Source organism: Harmonia axyridis, chromosome 2 (genome assembly GCF_914767665.1).
Source record: "Harmonia axyridis chromosome 2, icHarAxyr1.1, whole genome shotgun sequence".
Classification (NCBI taxonomy): domain Eukaryota; kingdom Metazoa; phylum Arthropoda; class Insecta; order Coleoptera; family Coccinellidae; genus Harmonia; species Harmonia axyridis.
Genome location: NC_059502.1, coordinates 39,992,606 through 40,015,759, shown reverse-complemented (window position 1 = coordinate 40,015,759; position 23,154 = coordinate 39,992,606). Strand labels below are relative to the sequence as shown.

The 23,154-nt window shown below is 35.0% G+C and overlaps 2 protein-coding genes across 4 annotated transcripts in view; one reads left to right on the top strand and one right to left on the bottom strand.

The window, feature by feature from the left end:
- The window catches only part of LOC123672379 (pyruvate dehydrogenase phosphatase regulatory subunit, mitochondrial), a 280,794-nt gene that overhangs the window by 64,344 nt on the left and 193,296 nt on the right, over nt 1-23,154 (bottom strand). The gene's annotated exons all lie outside the window — the stretch shown is intronic.
- LOC123672382 lies at nt 9,089-14,965 on the top strand. Its single transcript, XM_045606480.1, has 5 exons — nt 9,089-9,322; nt 9,513-9,638; nt 9,695-9,724; nt 11,873-13,571; nt 14,414-14,965. The coding sequence occupies exons 1-5, from the start codon at nt 9,227-9,229 to the stop codon at nt 14,860-14,862; spliced, it is 2,400 nt and encodes a 799-aa protein (XP_045462436.1). The 5' UTR covers nt 9,089-9,226; the 3' UTR covers nt 14,863-14,965.

The window sequence follows — 23,154 nt, the reverse complement described above, 5'->3', positions numbered from 1 at the left end:
AATAGCTGTGATCTTTTGCTCCAGGCGCAGCTTCCAAGGAAGTACTGTGAGTGATCCTGGAGTATTTTGGTGGTGATCAGTCCGTTGCCCAAGTGCTTCAGAGACCGTCACGGCGCCCGCATAGACTACATCCACCAGCTCTTCAAGCGTCTCAACGTTCACAAGGTGCTCCGGTAGGATTGAGTTCACCTTTATCACCATATCGCGAGTCGCCCTAGAGAACCTCAGCCGCGGAATCCTTGGTCTCCTCTCCGCAGCTACTCCCGAAAACCTCATTAGGTTACCAGTGAAGGATCTTTGTATTGAGTCTTCTTCCGGCGTCTTTAGGAAAAGACCGCTCCTTCTAATGCCGATGGATGGCTTCCTTCTAGCTTCCTCTGGTGGGTCTGTGGCATCTTGAGTTGCGATGGTCGGATAGCAGGCTGCCTTAATGCACTCCAGCTCAGCTCGGCATAGTTTTTGGTTGTCAAATATCCATCGAACCCTATTGGAGAGCAGTTAACCATATGCCGGGCGATACGGGCAGATTTCGTTCCATATCTCCAATAATAGGTTCCTGTAAGTGGTATTACGGGTCTCAACAAGGTCCAATGCAATAAAATGAGCACGCATAACCATGCAATTCTCTTCCTTTGACCAGCGTGTTCGCCTATCCAGCTGTGGCTTTGCCGTAGTGGTGTGGACCGTTTGTCCACCCAAACTATCGGGGCTTTCTCCATGTGGCCTTGCGGTGCCATCTCGGAGGGGTGCGCCGCTTGCTCCACACGTACCTCCAACAGGCCGAACATCTGGACGGTTCCGAAAGGAGCCGGCCTGAGACTCCTCACCGCCCTGCGTTCTACTTCTCGTTACAGGAGATGATACAATTCCCTACCAAGGGTGCTAGCCTTGGATAGGTGAGGCGACTCGGGTACGCGGGGACGTCACACCCCGATAGTCTCACGACCACCCTGCGTATTATATATAAATTATTCTCAATATATATATATATATATATATATATATATATATATATATATATATATATATATATATATATATATATATATATATATATATATATATATATATATATATATATATATATATATATATAATAGTTATAAGTATGATAAGGGGTGTGGGAAAATTGATAAGTGTTATAATTTCACTCTTCTTTATTTCATTTAGTCGACGTTTCGATCCCGATGGGGACCTTCTTCAGGACTCTACAATAGCAATAGAAAACAGTCAAAAACATGGCAATCACAAAACATGTAAAAATAGTACATACCGAAATACAGAGTTGTAAAGATCTTATTTGAACACAAATCAATAGCTCTCAAGAAAGCAATGAACAAGAACATCAACAAATTTAGCGAAAAAAGATCTGATATTTCGTTAGCACAAGAGTAGAAATCAATTATCATATGTAAATAAGGTAAACAGAAAAATCAACAAAATGAGAGGTTGTCAAAAATGTTGTCAACCAGACTTGCCACAGAATACACGCACATGACAATTGAAACATAGAATAGCATTAAATCACACTTGGTCGCAGTAATTCACTCTCACCGAACTCAGAACAAATGCGATTATTGAAAGACTCCATGAACCGAATCCAATCCCCTCTCACAGAAATAGTCCGGAACACAGATTTCATTATTACGTTATCCCGACTGTAGAACTTGTGAAAATATTCATTCCATTTGATCCGTCCAATTCTCTGCCACCAAACTGGTCATAATGAATCAAATAAGTATAGATGGAGCTAATATTGTTTACATCCCTTCTGTAATTCATAGAACAAGTGTGTCGTTTAATATGGTACATCTCTAAGAAACATCTTTTCTTTCCACTAACTGCACATTCAAGAATTTTGGTGGAATCATAATCCATTGGGTGATCTTTGTCCCGGGTATGGTCTGCTAGGGCACAAATCTTATTTGGATTCTTGATGTCGCTCTTGTGTTGAGCAATCCTTCTCTTCAAAAGCTGAGATGTCTGACCAATATACACCTCACTACATATTGAACATGGAATACAATACACCACACCACTCATATTATCAACAGTCATCCTATCTTTCACTCGACTGTATAGTCTGTCAATTTTAAAATAAGATTTCGGAATCAATTTAATTTGTGTGGTCTTTAGGAGGTTAATTAATGCATTAGTCATACCATTTATTAGGGGAATAGAAGAGTAAAGAATTCTATCTACGTTCCCAGTGTCCACAGTGGTGGATGCGCCCCTCTCTCCATTCGTTGGCTGTCTCGAAGGAGTGGTATTGTATATCAATCTGGACAACAACCTCTTTGGGTATCCATTCTCTAGCATCAATTGTAACAATAACCTCAGATTCTGCTGCCTTAGACTTGGATGGGCAACTTTTTCGATGCGATTCTTCAATCCTAAAATCATGTTTACCTTTTGTCCATGTGGATGATTGGAAAAATAGTGTAAGTATCTCCCTGAACTTGTTGGCTTTCGGTACCAATCCAGAATCAGCCTATTTTCCGGTGTTCGAATCACCCTTGTATCCAGGAATGGGACACCACTCGCTGTTTCTTCCTCCAACGTAAACTGTATACTTTCATGTTCACTGTTGAACCTGTTTAGAACGAAAGCAACCTGGTCTTTAGGTACAGCACATATTAGATCATCAACATATTTCTTGATGAAAGGAATGTGAAAAGGAATGCTAACAAGAATGCAGTCCAGAAGGAAATCCATTACTACTTCAGCAATGGACGGACTGAAGTTGGAACCCATAGGGGAACCGAGCACCTGTTTGAAGAACCTACCATTAAAAAGAAAATAGTTAGAAGAAAACAGGAACTTAATGGCATATATGAATTCTTCTTTTGGTAGACTAGTGTGGTTTTTGATAGTATCCCACTTGTTCTCAACAGCTGAGACTGCCAACTCTACAGGAATGTTGGTGAAAAGAGATACAACGTCCAGGCTGATCAGGACATAATCAACAGGTAACTGGAAACCATTCACACATTGGGCAAAAGCAAAGGAATCTTCAATAAAATATCTACTTCTGGTGGAAGAAAGATATTTGGACAGGATGTCTGAAACAAAAACTGACAGTTTGGAAGTGGGGGTGTTGACAGATGATATTATTGGTCTCAAGGCAAGAATGGGTTTGTGGATTTTTGGTAAACCGTAGAATCTAGCGGGAACTGAATTATAAATGTACAGTAATTTACCTTGTACTTGTGTTATGTGGCCCCCACTGACCCATCGCTTAATCAATGCATTACATTTACCTTGTATTGTCATGGTTGGATCTCTGTTAGGAAGAAGTTGGTAATATTGTTCATTGAGCAAAATTGTGTTGGAGAGCTCTATGTACTGATCCTTATCCATCAATACCGTAACATTGCCTTTATCAGCCCGTAACACAAGCAATTCTTGATGTTGACTTAGGTACCTCTTACAGTGGTAAAATTCTCTCTGGAAAACATTATTAGTCCTTTTTCCAGGTTTGATGTAGTTGGTTATAATATTAGCAGCTTGGGAACGTTTGATGTTCTTCCCCTCATCTGACAGTCTATCATTAAGGTCTATAATGCTCTCTACATCTGCCAACAGTCCCGACATGGAAACCTCCTTCAACCTCCTTGCTTTTGCCCAATGTGTGAATGGTTTCCAGTTACCTGTTGATTATGTCCTGATCAGCCTGGACGTTGTATCTCTTTTCACCAACATTCCTGTAGAGTTGGCAGTCTCAGCTGTTGAGAACAAGTGGGATACTATCAAAAACCACACTAGTCTACCAAAAGAAGAATTCATATATGCCATTAAGTTCCTGTTTTCTTCTAACTATTTTCTTTTTAATGGTAGGTTCTTCAAACAGGTGCTCGGTTCCCCTATGGGTTCCAACTTCAGTCCGTCCATTGCTGAAGTAGTAATGGATTTCCTTCTGGACTGCATTCTTGTTAGCATTCCTTTTCACATTCCTTTCATCAAGAAATATGTTGATGATCTAATATGTGCTGTACCTAAAGACCAGGTTGCTTTCGTTCTAAACAGGTTCAACAGTGAACATGAAAGTATACAGTTTACGTTGGAGGAAGAAACAGCGAGTGGTGTCCCATTCCTGGATACAAGGGTGATTCGAACACCGGAAAATAGGCTGATTCTGGATTGGTACCGAAAGCCAACAAGTTCAGGGAGATACTTACACTATTTTTCCAATCATCCACATGGACAAAAGGTAAACATGATTTTAGGATTGAAGAATCGCATCGAAAAAGTTGCCCATCCAAGTCTAAGGCAGCAGAATCTGAGGTTATTGTTACAATTGATGCTAGAGAATGGATACCCAAAGAGGTTGTTGTCCAGATTGATATACAATACCACTCCTTCGAGACAGCCAACGAATGGAGAGAGGGGCGCATCCACCACTGTGGACACTGAGAACGTAGATAGAATTCTTTACTCTTCTATTCCCCTAATAAATGGTATGACTAATGCATTAATTAACCTCCTAAAGACCACACAAATTAAATTGATTCCGAAATCTTATTTTAAAATTGACAGACTATACAGTCGAGTGAAAGATAGGATGACTGTTGATAATATGAGTGGTGTGGTGTATTGTATTCCATGTTCAATATGTAGTGAGGTGTATATTGGTCAGACATCTCAGCTTTTGAAGAGAAGGATTGCTCAACACAAGAGCGACATCAAGAATCCAAATAAGATTTGTGCCCTAGCAGACCATACCCGGGACAAAGATCACCCAATGGATTATGATTCCACCAAAATTCTTGAATGTGCAGTTAGTGGAAAGAAAAGATGTTTCTTAGAGATGTACCATATTAAACGACACACTTGTTCTATGAATTACAGAAGGGATGTAAACAATATTAGCTCCATCTATACTTATTTGATTCATTATGACCAGTTTGGTGGCAGAGAATTGGACGGATCAAATGGAATGAATATTTTCACAAGTTCTACAGTCGGGATAACGTAATAATGAAATCTGTGTTCCGGACTATTTCTGTGAGAGGGGATTGGATTCGGTTCATGGAGTCTTTCAATAATCGCATTTGTTCTGAGTTCGGTGAGAGTGAATTACTGCGACCAAGTGTGATTTAATGCTATTCTATGTTTCAATTGTCATGTGCGTGTATTCTGTGGCAAGTCTGGTTGACAACATTTTTGACAACCTCTCATTTTGTTGATTTTTCTGTTTACCTTATTTACATATGATAATTGATTTCTACTCTTGTGCTAACGAAATATCAGATCTTTTTTCGCTAAATTTGTTGATGTTCTTGTTCATTGCTTTCTTGAGAGCTATTGATTTGTGTTCAAATAAGATCTTTACAACTCTGTATTTCGGTATGTACTATTTTTACATGTTTTGTGATTGCCATGTTTTTGACTGTTTTCTATTGCTATTGTAGAGTCCTGAAGAAGGTCCCCATCGGGATCGAAACGTCGACTAAATGAAATAAAGAAGAGTGAAATTATAACACTTATCAATTTTCCCACACCCCTTATCATACTTATAACTATTATATATATATATATATATATATATATATATATATATATATATATATATATATACATTAAACCGCCTTTGGAGAGCCATACATTGTCGTTTTACCATCATTTCGACGTCCTCTTGCAATCCGACGTCCGATATACGGACGTCGAATTGTTTTGCCCAATTCTCAATGTATTATGACTTCATGGCACGTCCTGAGTGCGTATGTCAATTTTTGCCGATGACGTCAGGTATTCTCATCGTGTACAAAATCGTATATTTCAGTTCAAACAACGAACGACCGTAGCGCTGACTACTACCTCTCGCGTATATGTTATATACATCTTCCCCGTTTCATATTGAGAGGATTTGACGACATAAAGTTTGGCAACATAGTCTCATAATAATTCTTATACAGTGCGATCAAGGGACGTCCGTTATACTTTGTTATCTAAAAAAAACTGTTTTCCATGCGTAGCGTCGCTTCTCGATGAAGTGCTTGGAGCTGCATTTATGAATACTCACGAAAATCGTCTATCCACATATCACCGTGTGATGAAGTGATGATGATGTGAGAGACAGAAAGGAGATGATAGTATATCAATTAACTACCTTCGTGAATTTCATAACGACCAACCGTTATGGGATGTTTAATTGATATCTTTGTTTTTTATGGAAATTGTTGATCTGCTATATAAATTATTTTTTTTAAATATTATTGATATTAAATGGAAAATAACAAATAATAAGGGTGTGGTAGAAAAATCTATCACAGAAATTGGAATGACCGTCGATAAAAACAAACAACTCGAATCATTGATTCTCTAGATTGAATGTATTTTCGAAAGTAATATATCCTTTATTCCTGAAGGCTACCTCACACGGTCAATATTATTGAAGCAATATCCATATTCATCAATATAATTAACGTGTGAGGAGTACATAGAAATAATCATATCTATTGATGGCGATAATTTAAAAAAAATAAAGAAGCACTGACCTGAAATCAGAAGCTTTTGCGCGTTTGTCTATATTGGGAAAAAGATAAATCCAATTTGAATACCCTGAGGGCTATTGATTTGATTCTACTCGTTCATGAATTCATCTTTCCTTTTTGAGAGGATTTGACGACATAAAGTTTGGCAACATAGTCTCATAATAATTCTTATACAGTGCGATCAAGGGACGTCCGTTATACTTTGTTATCTAAAAAAAACTGTTTTCCATGCGTAGCGTCGCTTCTCGATGAAGTGCTTGGAGCTGCATTTATGAATACTCACGAAAATCGTCTATCCACATATCACCGTGTGATGAAGTGATGATGATGTGAGAGACAGAAAGGAGATGATAGTATATCAATTAACTACCTTCGTGAATTTCATAACGACCAACCGTTATGGGATGTTTAATTGATATCTTTGTTTTTTATGGAAATTGTTGATCTGCTATATAAATTATTTTTTTTAAATATTATTGATATTAAATGGAAAATAACAAATAATAAGGGTGTGGTAGAAAAATCTATCACAGAAATTGGAATGACCGTCGATAAAAACAAACAACTCGAATCATTGATTCTCTAGATTGAATGTATTTTCGAAAGTAATATATCCTTTATTCCTGAAGGCTACCTCACACGGTCAATATTATTGAAGCAATATCCATATTCATCAATATAATTAACGTGTGAGGAGTACATAGAAATAATCATATCTATTGATGGCGATAATTTAAAAAAAATAAAGAAGCACTGACCTGAAATCAGAAGCTTTTGCGCGTTTGTCTATATTGGGAAAAAGATAAATCCAATTTGAATACCCTGAGGGCTATTGATTTGATTCTACTCGTTCATGAATTCATCTTTCCTTTTTGAATCTTAATTCTACGCTGAAAGTTTTGAAGTCGTTCCTTCCACCCTGTATACCTCGCGGACTATTTTCATACCTACAAACTACATTTTCATAAAAATTGGTCGAGTCGTTTCGGAAAAGTTCGTAAATTATCACCGTAACACGGAATTTTTACATATAATATTTTCCTCGTTGAAATTTCAAAGTTCATCAACTTCAATGGTTAGTTCGAAAAAAACGTTGTCTCAGAATTAGTATCTCATCATTCTCAACCCACATTGGAATTGATATACATTAATGCTCCGATCGGTCATGAATTATAACACAATATATTAAATTCTATTGCTTATACATCTTCACGAAAAAAAAAATGTGATACAACTAATTCTTGGAATAACATTAGGCGAAAATATAGGGACCAATATGAATAAATTTCCAATTCGATTTCAATTTGACGACAAACATCAATTCAATAATTGCAACCAAATGAGAGATTTAGGGTTTTTTAACAAAACTACAAAGAATCTATAGGGGCACTTGTATAGATCTATATATTAATTTATTTTGATTAATCAGAATTGGGGAAAACATTCTTTTGACTTATTCGTATGTTTTTATTTTTTTTATGATATTCCGTTACTAGCGTAACTATACACATATCTTATCACACTATTCCTAATAGTCAAAAAAACTCTGCATGCTGAATTTTATCGAATGGAATTTGATGTAAGCAGTATATACTGACATAAGATACTATTTTTTCATCCAGAAAAATCTTATCATTTATGAATATTTCAATATTTTAGAAAGTATGCATCCCTACATTCTTTTTTGTTCTTTCACAACCCTCTTATTAATTTGATTGGAATTTACCAGCTCTTGAATGAGTGTATCAACAGGTCCGACTACTGTATATACTCCGTACAGAGTCAGCTTTTTCGACGTCCATTTCATTAGGGTGTATTTTCATGGGTCGCTTTTTGGACGTCCATATATAACAAAATGTTATTATGAATTAATTTATGTTGATGAATTTCTCTGAGAAATATTCGAAAACGGAAACATGATTCAAAACAGAAACTGTTCTTATATTAGAACATTGAACAACAAACCCTAACTAGAACATTTGAAAGAAACAAATACGGCATTGCATCATTTTAATTCTTACGATGATTCCTATTAATTTGGATCGGACTAAACCGGAAAAATGCGAAATTTTAGCGGGAAAAGATCTGGAATTGAGGAGTTCCTATGATATCGTTTCAGTGTTGTTGTGAGAGTGTAGGTATAAGAAAGTGCAAGATGAACCGCCACCTAACCAGAGCACGAAAAATTTTATCGAGCGCATTGGGTAAGTAGCTATTTTATTATAATTTCGGAAAACATATAATAATAACATATAATAGGAGAGTAATATTATGTAATACCAACAGAGACCAAATTCTATAGTCTATACCCAAAGAGTCTCGATTTTAATATGGAAATAGGCAATAAATATTGCTTAGCAATTTCGCGGAAGACGTTTTATCGAAATTTTGAAATATAACAATCGAGAAATTTCACCTGCTGAGATTTTATCTCGAATGGTATTCGGAAACACTATACATGGAAAAATTATTCGCAAAGTAATATGATCACTTTCGACAAATTTTCATTTCCTAAACTATTTTGAATTTGGAGAAATGACCAAATAATGGCTAAACGAAGTTGTTAGTCTAGCCGACTTGCATCGTCTTTCATTTTCTAAATAAAAATGGAATGAGAATGTCTAATTACTGAAGAATGAAAGGATAATTTTCACATCATATTTTTCTTTTTCGGAACTTTTTTTTCATTTTGGCTTTGCACTTCTTTAGGAGAACGAGAAGCAGACCTAAAAATGAATGAAGAATTGAAAAACAATTCATGGAGAAAGTTTTGTAATGTTGACCCTAAAGAATCTTTCAAAAACTCTGACTTTGAAGTACCAAAAGAGGTAAGCTTCTTAGAAAATTGCAATTCATTATTCGAAAATGGAACTAAATCGAGAATCAGAACTCAGTTCAATGTGACAGTGTATCAATATTGTCATATCCTCTAGAAAAATTAATCGATCAATTTTGTATTGATCATTTTATATTGATCTATCGATTTTATATGTGAACTGAAAGTCTTCGATTTTCTAGATGGAATTTGTTGAAAAAATCCCAGAGAATGAAAATGAGGCAGATGATGCTGGAGTCCAAGAAAACTTGTCTTATTCTTTATCCTTTTCGGATTTAGACGTTGACTACGTTCCGTCCAGTTTTGAGGTATATGAATATTTTTTGAGATTTTGCAACTTCATACGACTGCTTTCATGTTTCAGATCTCGAATGAGGATAATTGCAATTCCCAGGTTAGTGAAGCATTCTCTGTAGCATGTTACATTTTTTTTCATTATGGTAATTTTTATTCTCTCATATGCACATATTAATATTTTGAGTATGATTCAACTAGCACTCCTCACTCGAAAAGTGCTAGTTGTATTATGTAAACTTCCATACTGCCATACTGGTAAAATGGGGTGAGTAGAAACAAAATATTTTTTCTGAGGGATCAATGAACGCCAAGAGGTTTTCAAGAACGAAAACAACGGACTATACGAAAACCAAACTTTCTAACAGTCGGTGGAATGGGGAGCTTTTGAAAAAAACCTGTGTGGTATTTCGAGCTTACAAGATTACTTAGAGCTGATTTCAAAATACAACAAAGAAAAAAATATTGATCAAATTTTCGAAAAATTGTTTTGAAATGTTCATTTGCGGTTTTGTATAGAATAAAGAACGATCTTTTCCAAAAGCTCAATACCCAAAATGGACAACTCAGAGAAAAAAATATTGTGTTTTCGCTTTTTGAGTGCTCGTTCTATTTAAACGAGTGTTATAATCGTTTTGCCTAAATGTCTGTAATTTTCGATTTTCGAACCGATAATGGTCTCATCTCAAACAACAAGGTTCGATTCACTGATGAAGAATCCGTAGTCAAATTCAATTTCGCCCGTAGGGCCGTCCGTTTACACGATTACTGTCAAAGGAAATGTCCTAGAGACTGGAAATTTTCAGTACCGCGGTTGAGTTCGTTAACGACCAAAATAATCAGGGTGTTCCATAAAAGTGGGCATTCGAAATTTTGTTCCCTCAATATCTTAGACAATACTGAACCCATCAAATTGAAATTTTGAGGTCATTTGTACCATATCCATTTCAAGCTTCATACGAAATTATGTGGCAATCGCTTCACCAGAACCATAGAAAATTCAATTGAAATATCGAAAAAAAATTCAATTTTTTTAACAACTGAAATCAATTGGCACATGCAAAATATCAGAGGGATTGCATGATCAGAACCATAGAATTAAATTTTTTTAAATTATCGATTTTTCAGATAATCATAAAATTGTGAATTCGATCATGCTGAAATTTCACAGTCATATATTTAACACCAATCATCAGCCTCATACAAAATTTTGTGGCAATAGTACAATGAACGATTGCTCAAAATTTTCTGCACAGGACTTCTCATAATTTTTTTTAACAACTAGAATTGAACTAGAATTGATAAATTTCAGAACATTCCTTTTTTTCTGACTCGTTCACGTGGAATGCCCCCAATTCCAGTTTTCCTTTACTTCATTAGAATCTCCCAAAATGGATTTTTCATCATTAAAACTTTCTGAGTTTCCACAAAATGAATAAAAGTTATATACAGTGTGGCCATTTAATAAAGTGCCACTTTTAATATCTCGGCCATGATGAAAAATCAGAAAAAATGCAAAAAGAACTAGGTTAGGATTTCATGGGAAACATTTTATACGGTAGATTTCAATCCAGTTGTATCAACCCTGTGAGCATGCAACAGCTAAAATCTTGAATGGGAAGGGCTTTAAATGTCACTTTATTTCAAAGGTGATCCCGTTTATGGTTAGTAATTCCGAAAAAAAAATGGAATTTTGAGCAAATTGGATTGGTAGAATGTTCACTACACTCCCCATTTTTACCACCCTTAGAATTCTTTTTCCGGAGACATTTGAAGGTGGTTGGGTATAAAACACATCCCAGAGATGTAAATGAATTCAATGTAAGAAAAGGCACTGCAAGCCGAGGAATTCAAGTTTTTCAAAACCTAAGGTTCGAATTTTTGTCTACAAAATAATGAACAACATTTTCAAAATCTTTTATAGTAATTGCAACTTTTGCTATCGTAACTAGGTATGCTACCGTTTTTATTTTTCGGAAGTTCTGACAAGGAAGGGCCAGTGTTTCGTTTTTGTAAGAAGGCATTATAATTACGGTTGAAACAAGGTTACACGTAACCACCTTTTCATTTAAGATTTTAGGGTTTGATGTCTTCACTTTTGCAGGGCTGATACAAATTGATTGGAAAAATCCCTACGAACTAAACTTTATCTCTTTATGCGTTTTTTCTGTTTTTGCATGGGGAGCGAGATATTGACGGTGGTACATTTTCAAATTGACACACCTCATCTCATTGGTACTTCTTCCAGGATTCAGATATACCAGTTGAAATACTTAATTTCGACACGACCTCTGAAGCAAAGGACTTGGAAATTATGGAAAAAGAAAAAAATATGAAACCGAAAAAAAAATATAAAAAGAAGGCACCTGAGAGGGACAATTGCTACTTTTGTGAGACTGAGGTTCTTAATTTTAGTAGACACATTGCAAGATGTCACTCAGCTGAGATAGAGGTGCAGCGATTACTTGCGAAGCCTGTGAAGAGTAAGGAAAGACAAAATCTAATAACGAGCCTAAGAAAAAAAGGAAATTATTTGAGAAATTCCGAGGTATGTTCCAAGCCGATGAAAAAACCACCATGTGGAGATACCAGTGAATATTTGCCTTGCCTTTACTGTCTCGGATTTTACTCTCGTAAGCAGTTGTGGCGACACAAGAAGAGGTGCACAGAAAATCCTCACTTGGAGAATAACATAAGCTCCACTTCAGCATTATACTTCAAAAATCATAAAACAGATCCTGATTTACGTGACAAAGTATTTCCTAGAATGAGACCTGATAAAGTGTCTATAGTTGCCCAACAAGATGCACTTATTTGTGCTTTTGGGTCACGTTATTTGAGGGTTCACCGAGAGAAGCATTTCAGAAATGTGACTTCAAGAAAAATGAGGGAACTCTCCCGATTATTAATCGAAGCCAAGAAACTCGATAAATCAATCAACACAATGATGGATATGCTCCAACCTAAATATTATGACACAGTTGTAACAGCTACCAAACTTTGTGCTAAGTATGATAAGTCTACAGAATGTTTTCTGTCGCCAACATTCGCCATGAACATAACAACTTCATTAAAGCAATGTTGTGACTTGGCAATAGTATTCGCTCTAAAAAGAAAACATATTTATGCAACGGTATCTGCAGCAAACGCTGAATCGGCAATAAAAACTTTCGCACAGCTCATTGAAGCCAACTGGAGGTATGATATCTCAACCGTTGCATCGAATAATCTGCACATAAAAAGATGGAATAAAATAACCATCATACCCTTAGCCAAAGACTTGAAACTGATGAAAAATTACCTGACTACTGAAGCTGATAAATCCAAACAAAAATTAAGTAGTGAAAATGAAAACAAATCGGCATACAAAGTTTTAACTGAAACTGTCTATTGTAGGGTGTTATTACTTAATAGAAAGAGGCCAGGAGAATTACAGAGACTATTAATCGATTTATATAATCAATCATCCAAAAGACAAAATTATGAAGAATTTTCCGATGCTATTTCACCTACGGAAAAAATTTCAATGAATCGATTCAAGAGAATTGTTATAAGAGGAAAGAGAAATCGCGGCGTTCCTGTCCTATTCAGCACAGAAGTTCAGAAAGACATCTCAATAATGAATGAAATAAGACACAAATATGTCAGAGAGGAAAACAGATTTTTATTCGCCCTTCCTGACAGCGATTCACATATCGTGGGTTATAAGGTTCTGGCGAAATATGCAAAAGCCTGTGGGGCAGAAAGACACGATGCACTTACATCTACGAGACTAAGGAAGCACCTAGCCACCCTATCACAGATATTCAGCATGACGGATTCGGACTTGGAGCAATTATCAACATTTATGGGACACACTCCTGGAACCCATAAGAATTCTTATAGATTGCCTGATGACGTTTACCAATCATCTAAAATTGTGAAAATTTTGCTCCTCATGGAACAAGGTAATGTATTTGAAACACATAACTCATTGAAAATATTATTGCAACTATTAGTAAGCCAATACTAAATTGGTCAATTATCTTATCATTGCAGTTCAGAAATCACTTACGAAACAATCTCTACGTGGAATTTTATTATTTTATCCCAAAAATAGTATTATATAATACAGTACTTCTCACATGGCAACATGAATGAAGAAGAAATGATGTTAAAGAAAGAATTGATCTATACCTACCATGCATGCATAAGCATATTTGTAAAATAATGATGATTAATATTGTTGGTGGTGAATTAATGTATTTGCCATCAGAATGAAAATAATGAGAGCTTTTCAGAGCAATTTGAATTTAAAAAAAATTTCATGGATTTTTTGTTGTAAGTTGTGTGTACCGTTTATCTTCAATTCCCAAAAAAAAAGCACTAAAAGAGCGCGAATAAACTATTTTCATTCTGAAACCAGGTGAGGTAAACGAGTAGTAACCCAATTTCGAAACAAAATAGTCATATCTGAGATTGTTTATTGAATTCTTTTACTAAGCGAGATATGTCAGACTCAGATTCTGTCCTCTTTTCGATTTTGCTCTGAAGTTCTGTATCTAGTATAGTGTCTACAATTTTGCCAGATTTTCGAAAGATTATCATCCTTCAAATCAGTTAATTTGGTTTATGAATTTGAAATACTCAAACATTTTCGCATTGAAAAAATTTCATTCGGATGATTAAAAACCGATTCAATGGAATTCATTCATTCATTTTGTTAAATCTAGACGCATTAGCCCAGATTAATAAACTTCAGAGCTAAATTCATACAAGAATTATATAGCATGTCATGAAATATTTTCAGGTACATCTGCTTCTTTCAAAGGGAAAACTCTTGATGAAATCGAAGTTGATTTGGAACAGAACCTAGAAGATGAACTAGAACCAGATGAAGATGCCATTCCAAGCGATGTGAATGATGATATTAATATGGACTACGAAACACTTGAAAGGAGTAGTAGGCAGATTAACATTGAAAGAAGAGAAGAATCTGAGAACGAAAACCAGAAGGATGAGGTTCTGAAAAAAAAGAATAAGAGAAAAAACAACAAAATTCAAAGAACGCCGTGGACAGAGGAACAGAAGAAGGTTGTTAAAGAATTTTTCCAAACCAATATCCGAAATAAAGTACCACCCAAAAGAATCGAGTGTGAAAAACTCATAAGCCAGAATAATGAATTATTGAAGAACAAGGACTGGCTTAAAATTAAGGTTTTCATACAGAATGTATATACCCTTAAATGTAAGGGTTAAAATTGAAAAATTGTATCAATTTCAATAGTTTTTTTTTGAATAAAGGTTCACAAATAGACGAGGTTTCATTTTTTCTTCTTCTTTTTCCTCAGTCAGGATATTGGGGATTCTAGAGCTGACCAGGCATATTATTCTTCTTTTGAATTACATTTGATATTCCTATCCGAATTTTTCTTCGAGAATAATTATTGTTCAATATAAAGCAATCGTTTTTCCACCCCAAGATTAATTTATTCACACTGCCGAATAATAAACAATATGAGTCGAATGAAAATAAGTGTTATTTTTCCAAAAAACAGATTAGGAAAATACTCGTTCCAGAAGATTAACTATTGATAGATGGGGAATAAAAATGGGGATTATATCATATCAACATCGAATGGTTTTGCATTGTATCGAATAATATATATTATGATATATAGGTATTTATTTTTAGTACTTAGGGCAATTCTTCCTTCTGAATTATTTCACTATAGATCAATGGCGTAACTAGAGTTGACTCATGGGAGGGGTAACCCCACTTTGGAAAAGCAAAATCTTTCTTTCTTTCTTTTTTAAAAAATTTTTTTTTTTGTATTGTTACTTAGAATTTTTTTATTTCTTCTAATCAATGGTGAGGTTATGTCCCCAATTACCACTTCTCGTTACGCCTATGCTATATATATATATATACAAATCATCTATCTGAACCTCAACTTGCATAAAAATAATCGTTGAAATTCTGTTGCACTCTCAAATTCTGTGAATTACTTACCGATTCTTGGTAATGAAAATAACTATGGAGGATTTTTTTCTCATTTCCAAGCAACGCTAAGTTATTCACAGAATTTGACTGTGTAATCCTATTTTCCTGAATATTATTATTCAAGTACCTAGAGGTTCTTCGGTCAACTCCATTTTGATTTGATATAAAAAAAAATCCCTAAATAAAAAAATTAAAATTTCGTCAAGTTATTGACAAATCTGACAAAATCGTTCAAGTTCAAGACATTTATGTTTAGGTATGTTGTTATTTTTTGAATATTTCTGTGAAGGGTTCACCTTGGTTATAATTGTAGAAAAATTATGCATTAATAGGGGATCGTCGATTTCATATACCTACATGAAATTACCGCATTCTTTTGTGATTATTTCATATCAACATCTGGTATTTTATGACAAATTTTTTCAAAGTCTTGGCCCTATTAACATGGGCGCCCGCAGAAATTTTTCTCAGGGGGGGCAAACTGAAAATTATTGAAAAACGATAAGGCGTCCATGATTGTCATTGAAAACCGAAAAATTGTTGAGAATCCATTACTTTCCTTTTTTCTATGCCCTTTGAATAGAGAAAGTAATATTGAGGGTGTTGTGCTGAAAAATGAGACAATCAAAATCTCAGGGGGGGCCATGGCCCCCCCTGGCCCCCCTCTGCGGGCGCCCATGCCTATTAACCTAATCAGCCTTGCTTCAAAAAGTAAGTTAGGATTTGTAAGGAGTTATTCGCATGGCTTCGATGGAGAAACCGTTTGATATTTAATGATTCTGTGTACATGTTCCTGTTGGGTAAGAAAGAAAGTAAAATCGTGAGGAATATAACAGAAAAATTTTGTGCTGAAGACATTAAAAAAAAATCGTGTTCCATGTTAGAAAAATTTCTTCAAAGAAAATCTCAGAAAAAAATATGAAATTCAAATTGCCAAACAAAAACAAATCATAAACTTTGTAGCTTTTTTTTCATTTCGATTTTGTTTTCAAAAATCCTCACCCTTTCCGTATTGAGTACACAAAAATACTGAGATATGACCTGAATCTGATATTTCTTGAAAGGTTGCACATAACTGACTCCACTCAATTCAATATTTCTCAAGAATGATGTTCAACTCTTGTATCTGGCTTATACTTCGAAAACAAGTCATATGTCATTGGACAAAAAAAATTAGACAGTTGATGGTGAGACACTTATTGTATTTATTCAATAATTTCCTACTGAATATGTTCGATGAAGATGAACATAAATTTTCTCATTGAAAAATCCAATTTATCTAAAATCAGTTGATACATTTTGATGAAGACCATGCTAATGAAATATTTAACTTTGTCTTTTGAATATTTCCTGATTTGAAATTGATGTCATTTTTAGTAACGGAATATGCTATTTGTTATTTGAAACACAATTTCATATTCTGTGATCACTTTACATTTTTCAATCCTTCCTAAATCAAAATGTCATCCCTTAAAGCAAAAAAAAAAAAACGGTGGTCATATGGAACATAAGATTAGATATATGAAACTTTTGATTGAATTCTTGTTTTTCTTTACCATACTTCTGAAAAATGGATGAAACTTCAATAATACAAACGAGAAGCACCATAATATTCTGCCCTATATTTTAGAGAATAAGCATTTCAAATTAGTAGTATTATGTATAACTCTTACACACTAGTTCTCAACATGGATTTTAGCTGACCAATAAAAAAAATGGGTTCTCATTTGAAAAAAATTTTTGGTTGTCTGACTCTGACATTAAAATAGAAACAATCTGCATGTTCAATAGAATTTTCAATCAACGTAGGAGAAGCATTGGTATGTCTTCTGATAGAAACTAGAAAATTAGGAATTTTTATGCAAAAATCTGCAAATTGATAACATTGGAATTTTGGGGTTTTTTTCAGATTTCACACAACTTTTCTGAGAACAATATATAAATAAAATTAAAACAATGTAGAATTCAATGGGTAATCTGATTATCAATGATAAAATGATCAATGAAAGTTAGTATCAATTCCAGTTAAACCGAAAGTCGAACGAATCTGAAATTATTTCCAAGTATTTATCTCTTATAACAGAGCTTAAATAAAAGAGTTTATCTTTAGTCTTTCTCTGAAATATTCTAACGAACGGTCTTTGCGAATCACCCTGGAGGTATCGGGTTGTCAGTCAATGAGCTTGATGTTCATATTAACCTCTTCATTGTTACAGCCTGTAATATTTCAATGTTCATTTTTGTGCTCTGAAGAAGGCAAAGTGTTCATCCGAAAGCTAGGCTGGTCAATATGAACATATGAACAAGTTTGAAAGCATATTCCTAATTTCCATGATTCTCAAGTGAGAATTCAATGAAGTCTACTGATTATAAGCTGAAAATGAAAGAAATTCCTGCGATGGACCATAAAATCTATCTGTTATGATTATTCTTAATATTTTCTTAACTGACTTGAGCAAAGGAAGTGGAAATTGAGAGGGAAGAAGACTGAAATCGAGGTTACTCGATAGGTGAAGTCATCTCATTAATTCTTCCTCTCTAAGTCTAGTTGTCATTGAATTACGATTGACTTATGTTTTTCCTATTAATTCATCACAAAGAATGAGAATATTCATAATAAATAATGATACGAAATTTGTAAATCATGAATCCTTGATGAAAATATGGAGGTTTCGAAGGTTTCGAGAATGAAAAAATGTGAAAAATTAGATGAAATATATTCCCATTTCCTCAAAAAGTAAAGAATTCGATGAACTGATAATGAAAAAGAGGTATTTTAAGTAGATACCAATATCAATAGAATTTTAGAGGGAAAGAAACTTCAATTTTGAGGAAGTTTCACACGGAAAAGCTTTTTTTATGCATTTTCATATTTTGAAAACTTGGTTCTTCATAGGCGGTTATCTCATCACTCATCAATAAAGCAAACTGACAGAAATATAATAATCATTTCATAAAATGTTTACAATACATGATTATTCATAACTGAAACCTCATTTTTTGGAATATGACAATTAGGAACTTTCCGAGTAAATATGACATAACCTGTTAATCAATTACAATAATTATTTTCTACCATTCAGAACTGAATTCGTTATAATTCGATGTGAAAATCTCGGCACCGTCCATGTATACTGCATTTCGTTTTCATTTTTAGAGAAAAATATCCTGCATATAAAATCGTATAACGTTACAACAAAACCCCCCCCCCCCCCAATATTACGAAGCAGGCACCTCTCCGAATGCGTAATACAAATAAAACGTTTGGTCGTAAAATGAACTCATTAAATACAGTTGGGTGCATATACGTATCCGAGTCAATAGAACTTGTGCAGACGCTAAAAGGCAACACTGTGGGACGTCTAAGATACACAGGATGTACGCATTATATACTTTCGGTCGTCAAATTGAAAGAGGATGAAAGGGTATGAGATAGCACTGAAATAACTGAAAAAAAAATTGGTGTATGAGAAAAACTGAGTACGGTTACTGAACCCACAGGGGCACACTTCATTATATACCTGATGAAATTTACAAAAAGCCGACTATTTCTGATGGACGTTGTAAGCCTAGATTTATACTGGACGTCTATCAGCACCAGGATTTATATATATATATATATATATATATATATATATATATATATATATATATATATATATATATATATATATATATATATATATATATATATGTATATATATATATATATATATATATATATATATATATATATATATGTATATATATATATATATATATATATATATATATATATATATATATATATATATATATATATATATATAATAGTTATAAGTATGATAAGGGGTGTGGGAAAATTGATAAGTGTTATAATTTCACTCTTCTTTATTTCATTTAGTCGACGTTTCGATCCCGATGGGGACCTTCTTCAGGACTCTACAATAGCAATAGAAAACAGTCAAAAACATGGCAATCACAAAACATGTAAAAATAGTACATACCGAAATACAGAGTTGTAAAGATCTTATTTGAACACAAATCAATAGCTCTCAAGAAAGCAATGAACAAGAACATCAACAAATTTAGCGAAAAAAGATCTGATATTTCGTTAGCACAAGAGTAGAAATCAATTATCATATGTAAATAAGGTAAACAGAAAAATCAACAAAATGAGAGGTTGTCAAAAATGTTGTCAACCAGACTTGCCACAGAATACACGCACATGACAATTGAAACATAGAATAGCATTAAATCACACTTGGTCGCAGTAATTCACTCTCACCGAACTCAGAACAAATGCGATTATTGAAAGACTCCATGAACCGAATCCAATCCCCTCTCACAGAAATAGTCCGGAACACAGATTTCATTATTACGTTATCCCGACTGTAGAACTTGTGAAAATATTCATTCCATTTGATCCGTCCAATTCTCTGGTCATAACTGGTCATAATGAATCAAATAAGTATAGATGGAGCTAATATTGTTTACATCCCTTCTGTAATTCATAGAACAAGTGTGTCGTTTAATATGGTACATCTCTAAGAAACATCTTTTCTTTCCACTAACTGCACATTCAAGAATTTTGGTGGAATCATAATCCATTGGGTGATCTTTGTCCCGGGTATGGTCTGCTAGGGCACAAATCTTATTTGGATTCTTGATGTCGCTCTTGTGTTGAGCAATCCTTCCCTTCAAAAGCTGAGATGTCTGACCAATATACACCTCACTACATATTGAACATGGAATACAATACACCACACCACTCATATTATCAACAGTCATCCTATCTTTCACTCGACTGTATAGTCTGTCAATTTTAAAATAAGATTTCGGAATCAATTTAATTTGTGTGGTCTTTAGGAGGTTAATTAATGCATTAGTCATACCATTTATTAGGGGAATAGAAGAGTAAAGAATTCTATCTACGTTCTCAGTGTCCACAGTGGTGGATGCGCCCCTCTCTCCATTCGTTGGCTGTCTCGAAGGAGTGGTATTGTATATCAATCTGGACAACAACCTCTTTGGGTATCCATTCTCTAGCATCAATTGTAACAATAACCTCAGATTCTGCTGCCTTAGACTTGGATGGGCAACTTTTTCGATGCGATTCTTCAATCCTAAAATCATGTTAACCTTTTGTCCATGTGGATGATTGGAAAAATAGTGTAAGTATCTCCCTGAACTTGTTGGCTTTCGGTACCAATCCAGAATCAGCCTATTTTCCGGTGTTCGAATCACCCTTGTATCCAGGAATGGGACACCACTCGCTGTTTCTTCCTCCAACGTAAACTGTATACTTTCATGTTCACTGTTGAACCTGTTTAGAACGAAAGCAACCTGGTCTTTAGGTACAGCACATATTAGATCATCAACATATTTCTTGATGAAAGGAATGTGAAAAGGAATGCTAACAAGAATGCAGTCCAGAAGGAAATCCATTACTACTTCAGCAATGGACGGACTGAAGTTGGAACCCATAGGGGAACCGAGCACCTGTTTGAAGAACCTACCATTAAAAAGAAAATAGTTAGAAGAAAACAGGAACTTAATGGCATATATGAATTCTTCTTTTGGTAGACTAGTGTGGTTTTTGATAGTATCCCACTTGTTCTCAACAGCTGAGACTGCCAACTCTACAGGAATGTTGGTGAAAAGAGATACAACGTCCAGGCTGATCAGGACATAATCAACAGGTAACTGGAAACCATTCACACATTGGGCAAAAGCAAAGGAATCTTCAATAAAATATCTACTTCTGGTGGAAGAAAGATATTTGGACAGGATGTCTGAAACAAAAACTGACAGTTTGGAAGTGGGGGTGTTGACAGATGATATTATTGGTCTCAAGGCAAGAATGGGTTTGTGGATTTTTGGTAAACCGTAGAATCTAGCGGGAACTGAATTATAAATGTACAGTAATTTACCTTGTACTTGTGTTATGTGGCCCCCACTGACCCATCGCTTAATCAATGCATTACATTTACCTTGTATTGTCATGGTTGGATCTCTGTTAGGAAGAAGTTGGTAATATTGTTCATTGAGCAAAATTGTGTTGGAGAGCTCTATGTACTGATCCTTATCCATCAATACCGTAACATTGCCTTTATCAGCCCGTAACACAAGCAATTCTTGATGTTGACTTAGGTACCTCTTACAGTGGTAAAATTCTCTCTGGAAAACATTATTAGTCCTTTTTCCAGGTTTGATGTAGTTGGTTATAATATTAGCAGCTTGGGAACGTTTGATGTTCTTCCCCTCATCTGACAGTCTATCATTAAGGTCTATAATGCTCTCTACATCTGCCAACAGTCCCGACATGGAAACCTCCTTCAACCTCCTTGCTTTTGCCCAATGTGTGAATGGTTTCCAGTTACCTGTTGATTATGTCCTGATCAGCCTGGACGTTGTATCTCTTTTCACCAACATTCCTGTAGAGTTGGCAGTCTCAGCTGTTGAGAACAAGTGGGATACTATCAAAAACCACACTAGTCTACCAAAAGAAGAATTCATATATGCCATTAAGTTCCTGTTTTCTTCTAACTATTTTCTTTTTAATGGTAGGTTCTTCAAACAGGTGCTCGGTTCCCCTATGGGTTCCAACTTCAGTCCGTCCATTGCTGAAGTAGTAATGGATTTCCTTCTGGACTGCATTCTTGTTAGCATTCCTTTTCACATTCCTTTCATCAAGAAATATGTTGATGATCTAATATGTGCTGTACCTAAAGACCAGGTTGCTTTCGTTCTAAACAGGTTCAACAGTGAACATGAAAGTATACAGTTTACGTTGGAGGAAGAAACAGCGAGTGGTGTCCCATTCCTGGATACAAGGGTGATTCGAACACCGGAAAATAGGCTGATTCTGGATTGGTACCGAAAGCCAACAAGTTCAGGGAGATACTTACACTATTTTTCCAATCATCCACATGGACAAAAGGTAAACATGATTTTAGGATTGAAGAATCGCATCGAAAAAGTTGCCCATCCAAGTCTAAGGCAGCAGAATCTGAGGTTATTGTTACAATTGATGCTAGAGAATGGATACCCAAAGAGGTTGTTGTCCAGATTGATATACAATACCACTCCTTCGAGACAGCCAACGAATGGAGAGAGGGGCGCATCCACCACTGTGGACACTGAGAACGTAGATAGAATTCTTTACTCTTCTATTCCCCTAATAAATGGTATGACTAATGCATTAATTAACTTCCTAAAGACCACACAAATTAAATTGATTCCGAAATCTTATTTTAAAATTGACAGACTATACAGTCGAGTGAAAGATAGGATGACTGTTGATAATATGAGTGGTGTGGTGTATTGTATTCCATGTTCAATATGTAGTGAGGTGTATATTGGTCAGACATCTCAGCTTTTGAAGAGAAGGATTGCTCAACACAAGAGCGACATCAAGAATCCAAATAAGATTTGTGCCCTAGCAGACCATACCCGGGACAAAGATCACCCAATGGATTATGATTCCACCAAAATTCTTGAATGTGCAGTTAGTGGAAAGAAAAGATGTTTCTTAGAGATGTACCATATTAAACGACACACTTGTT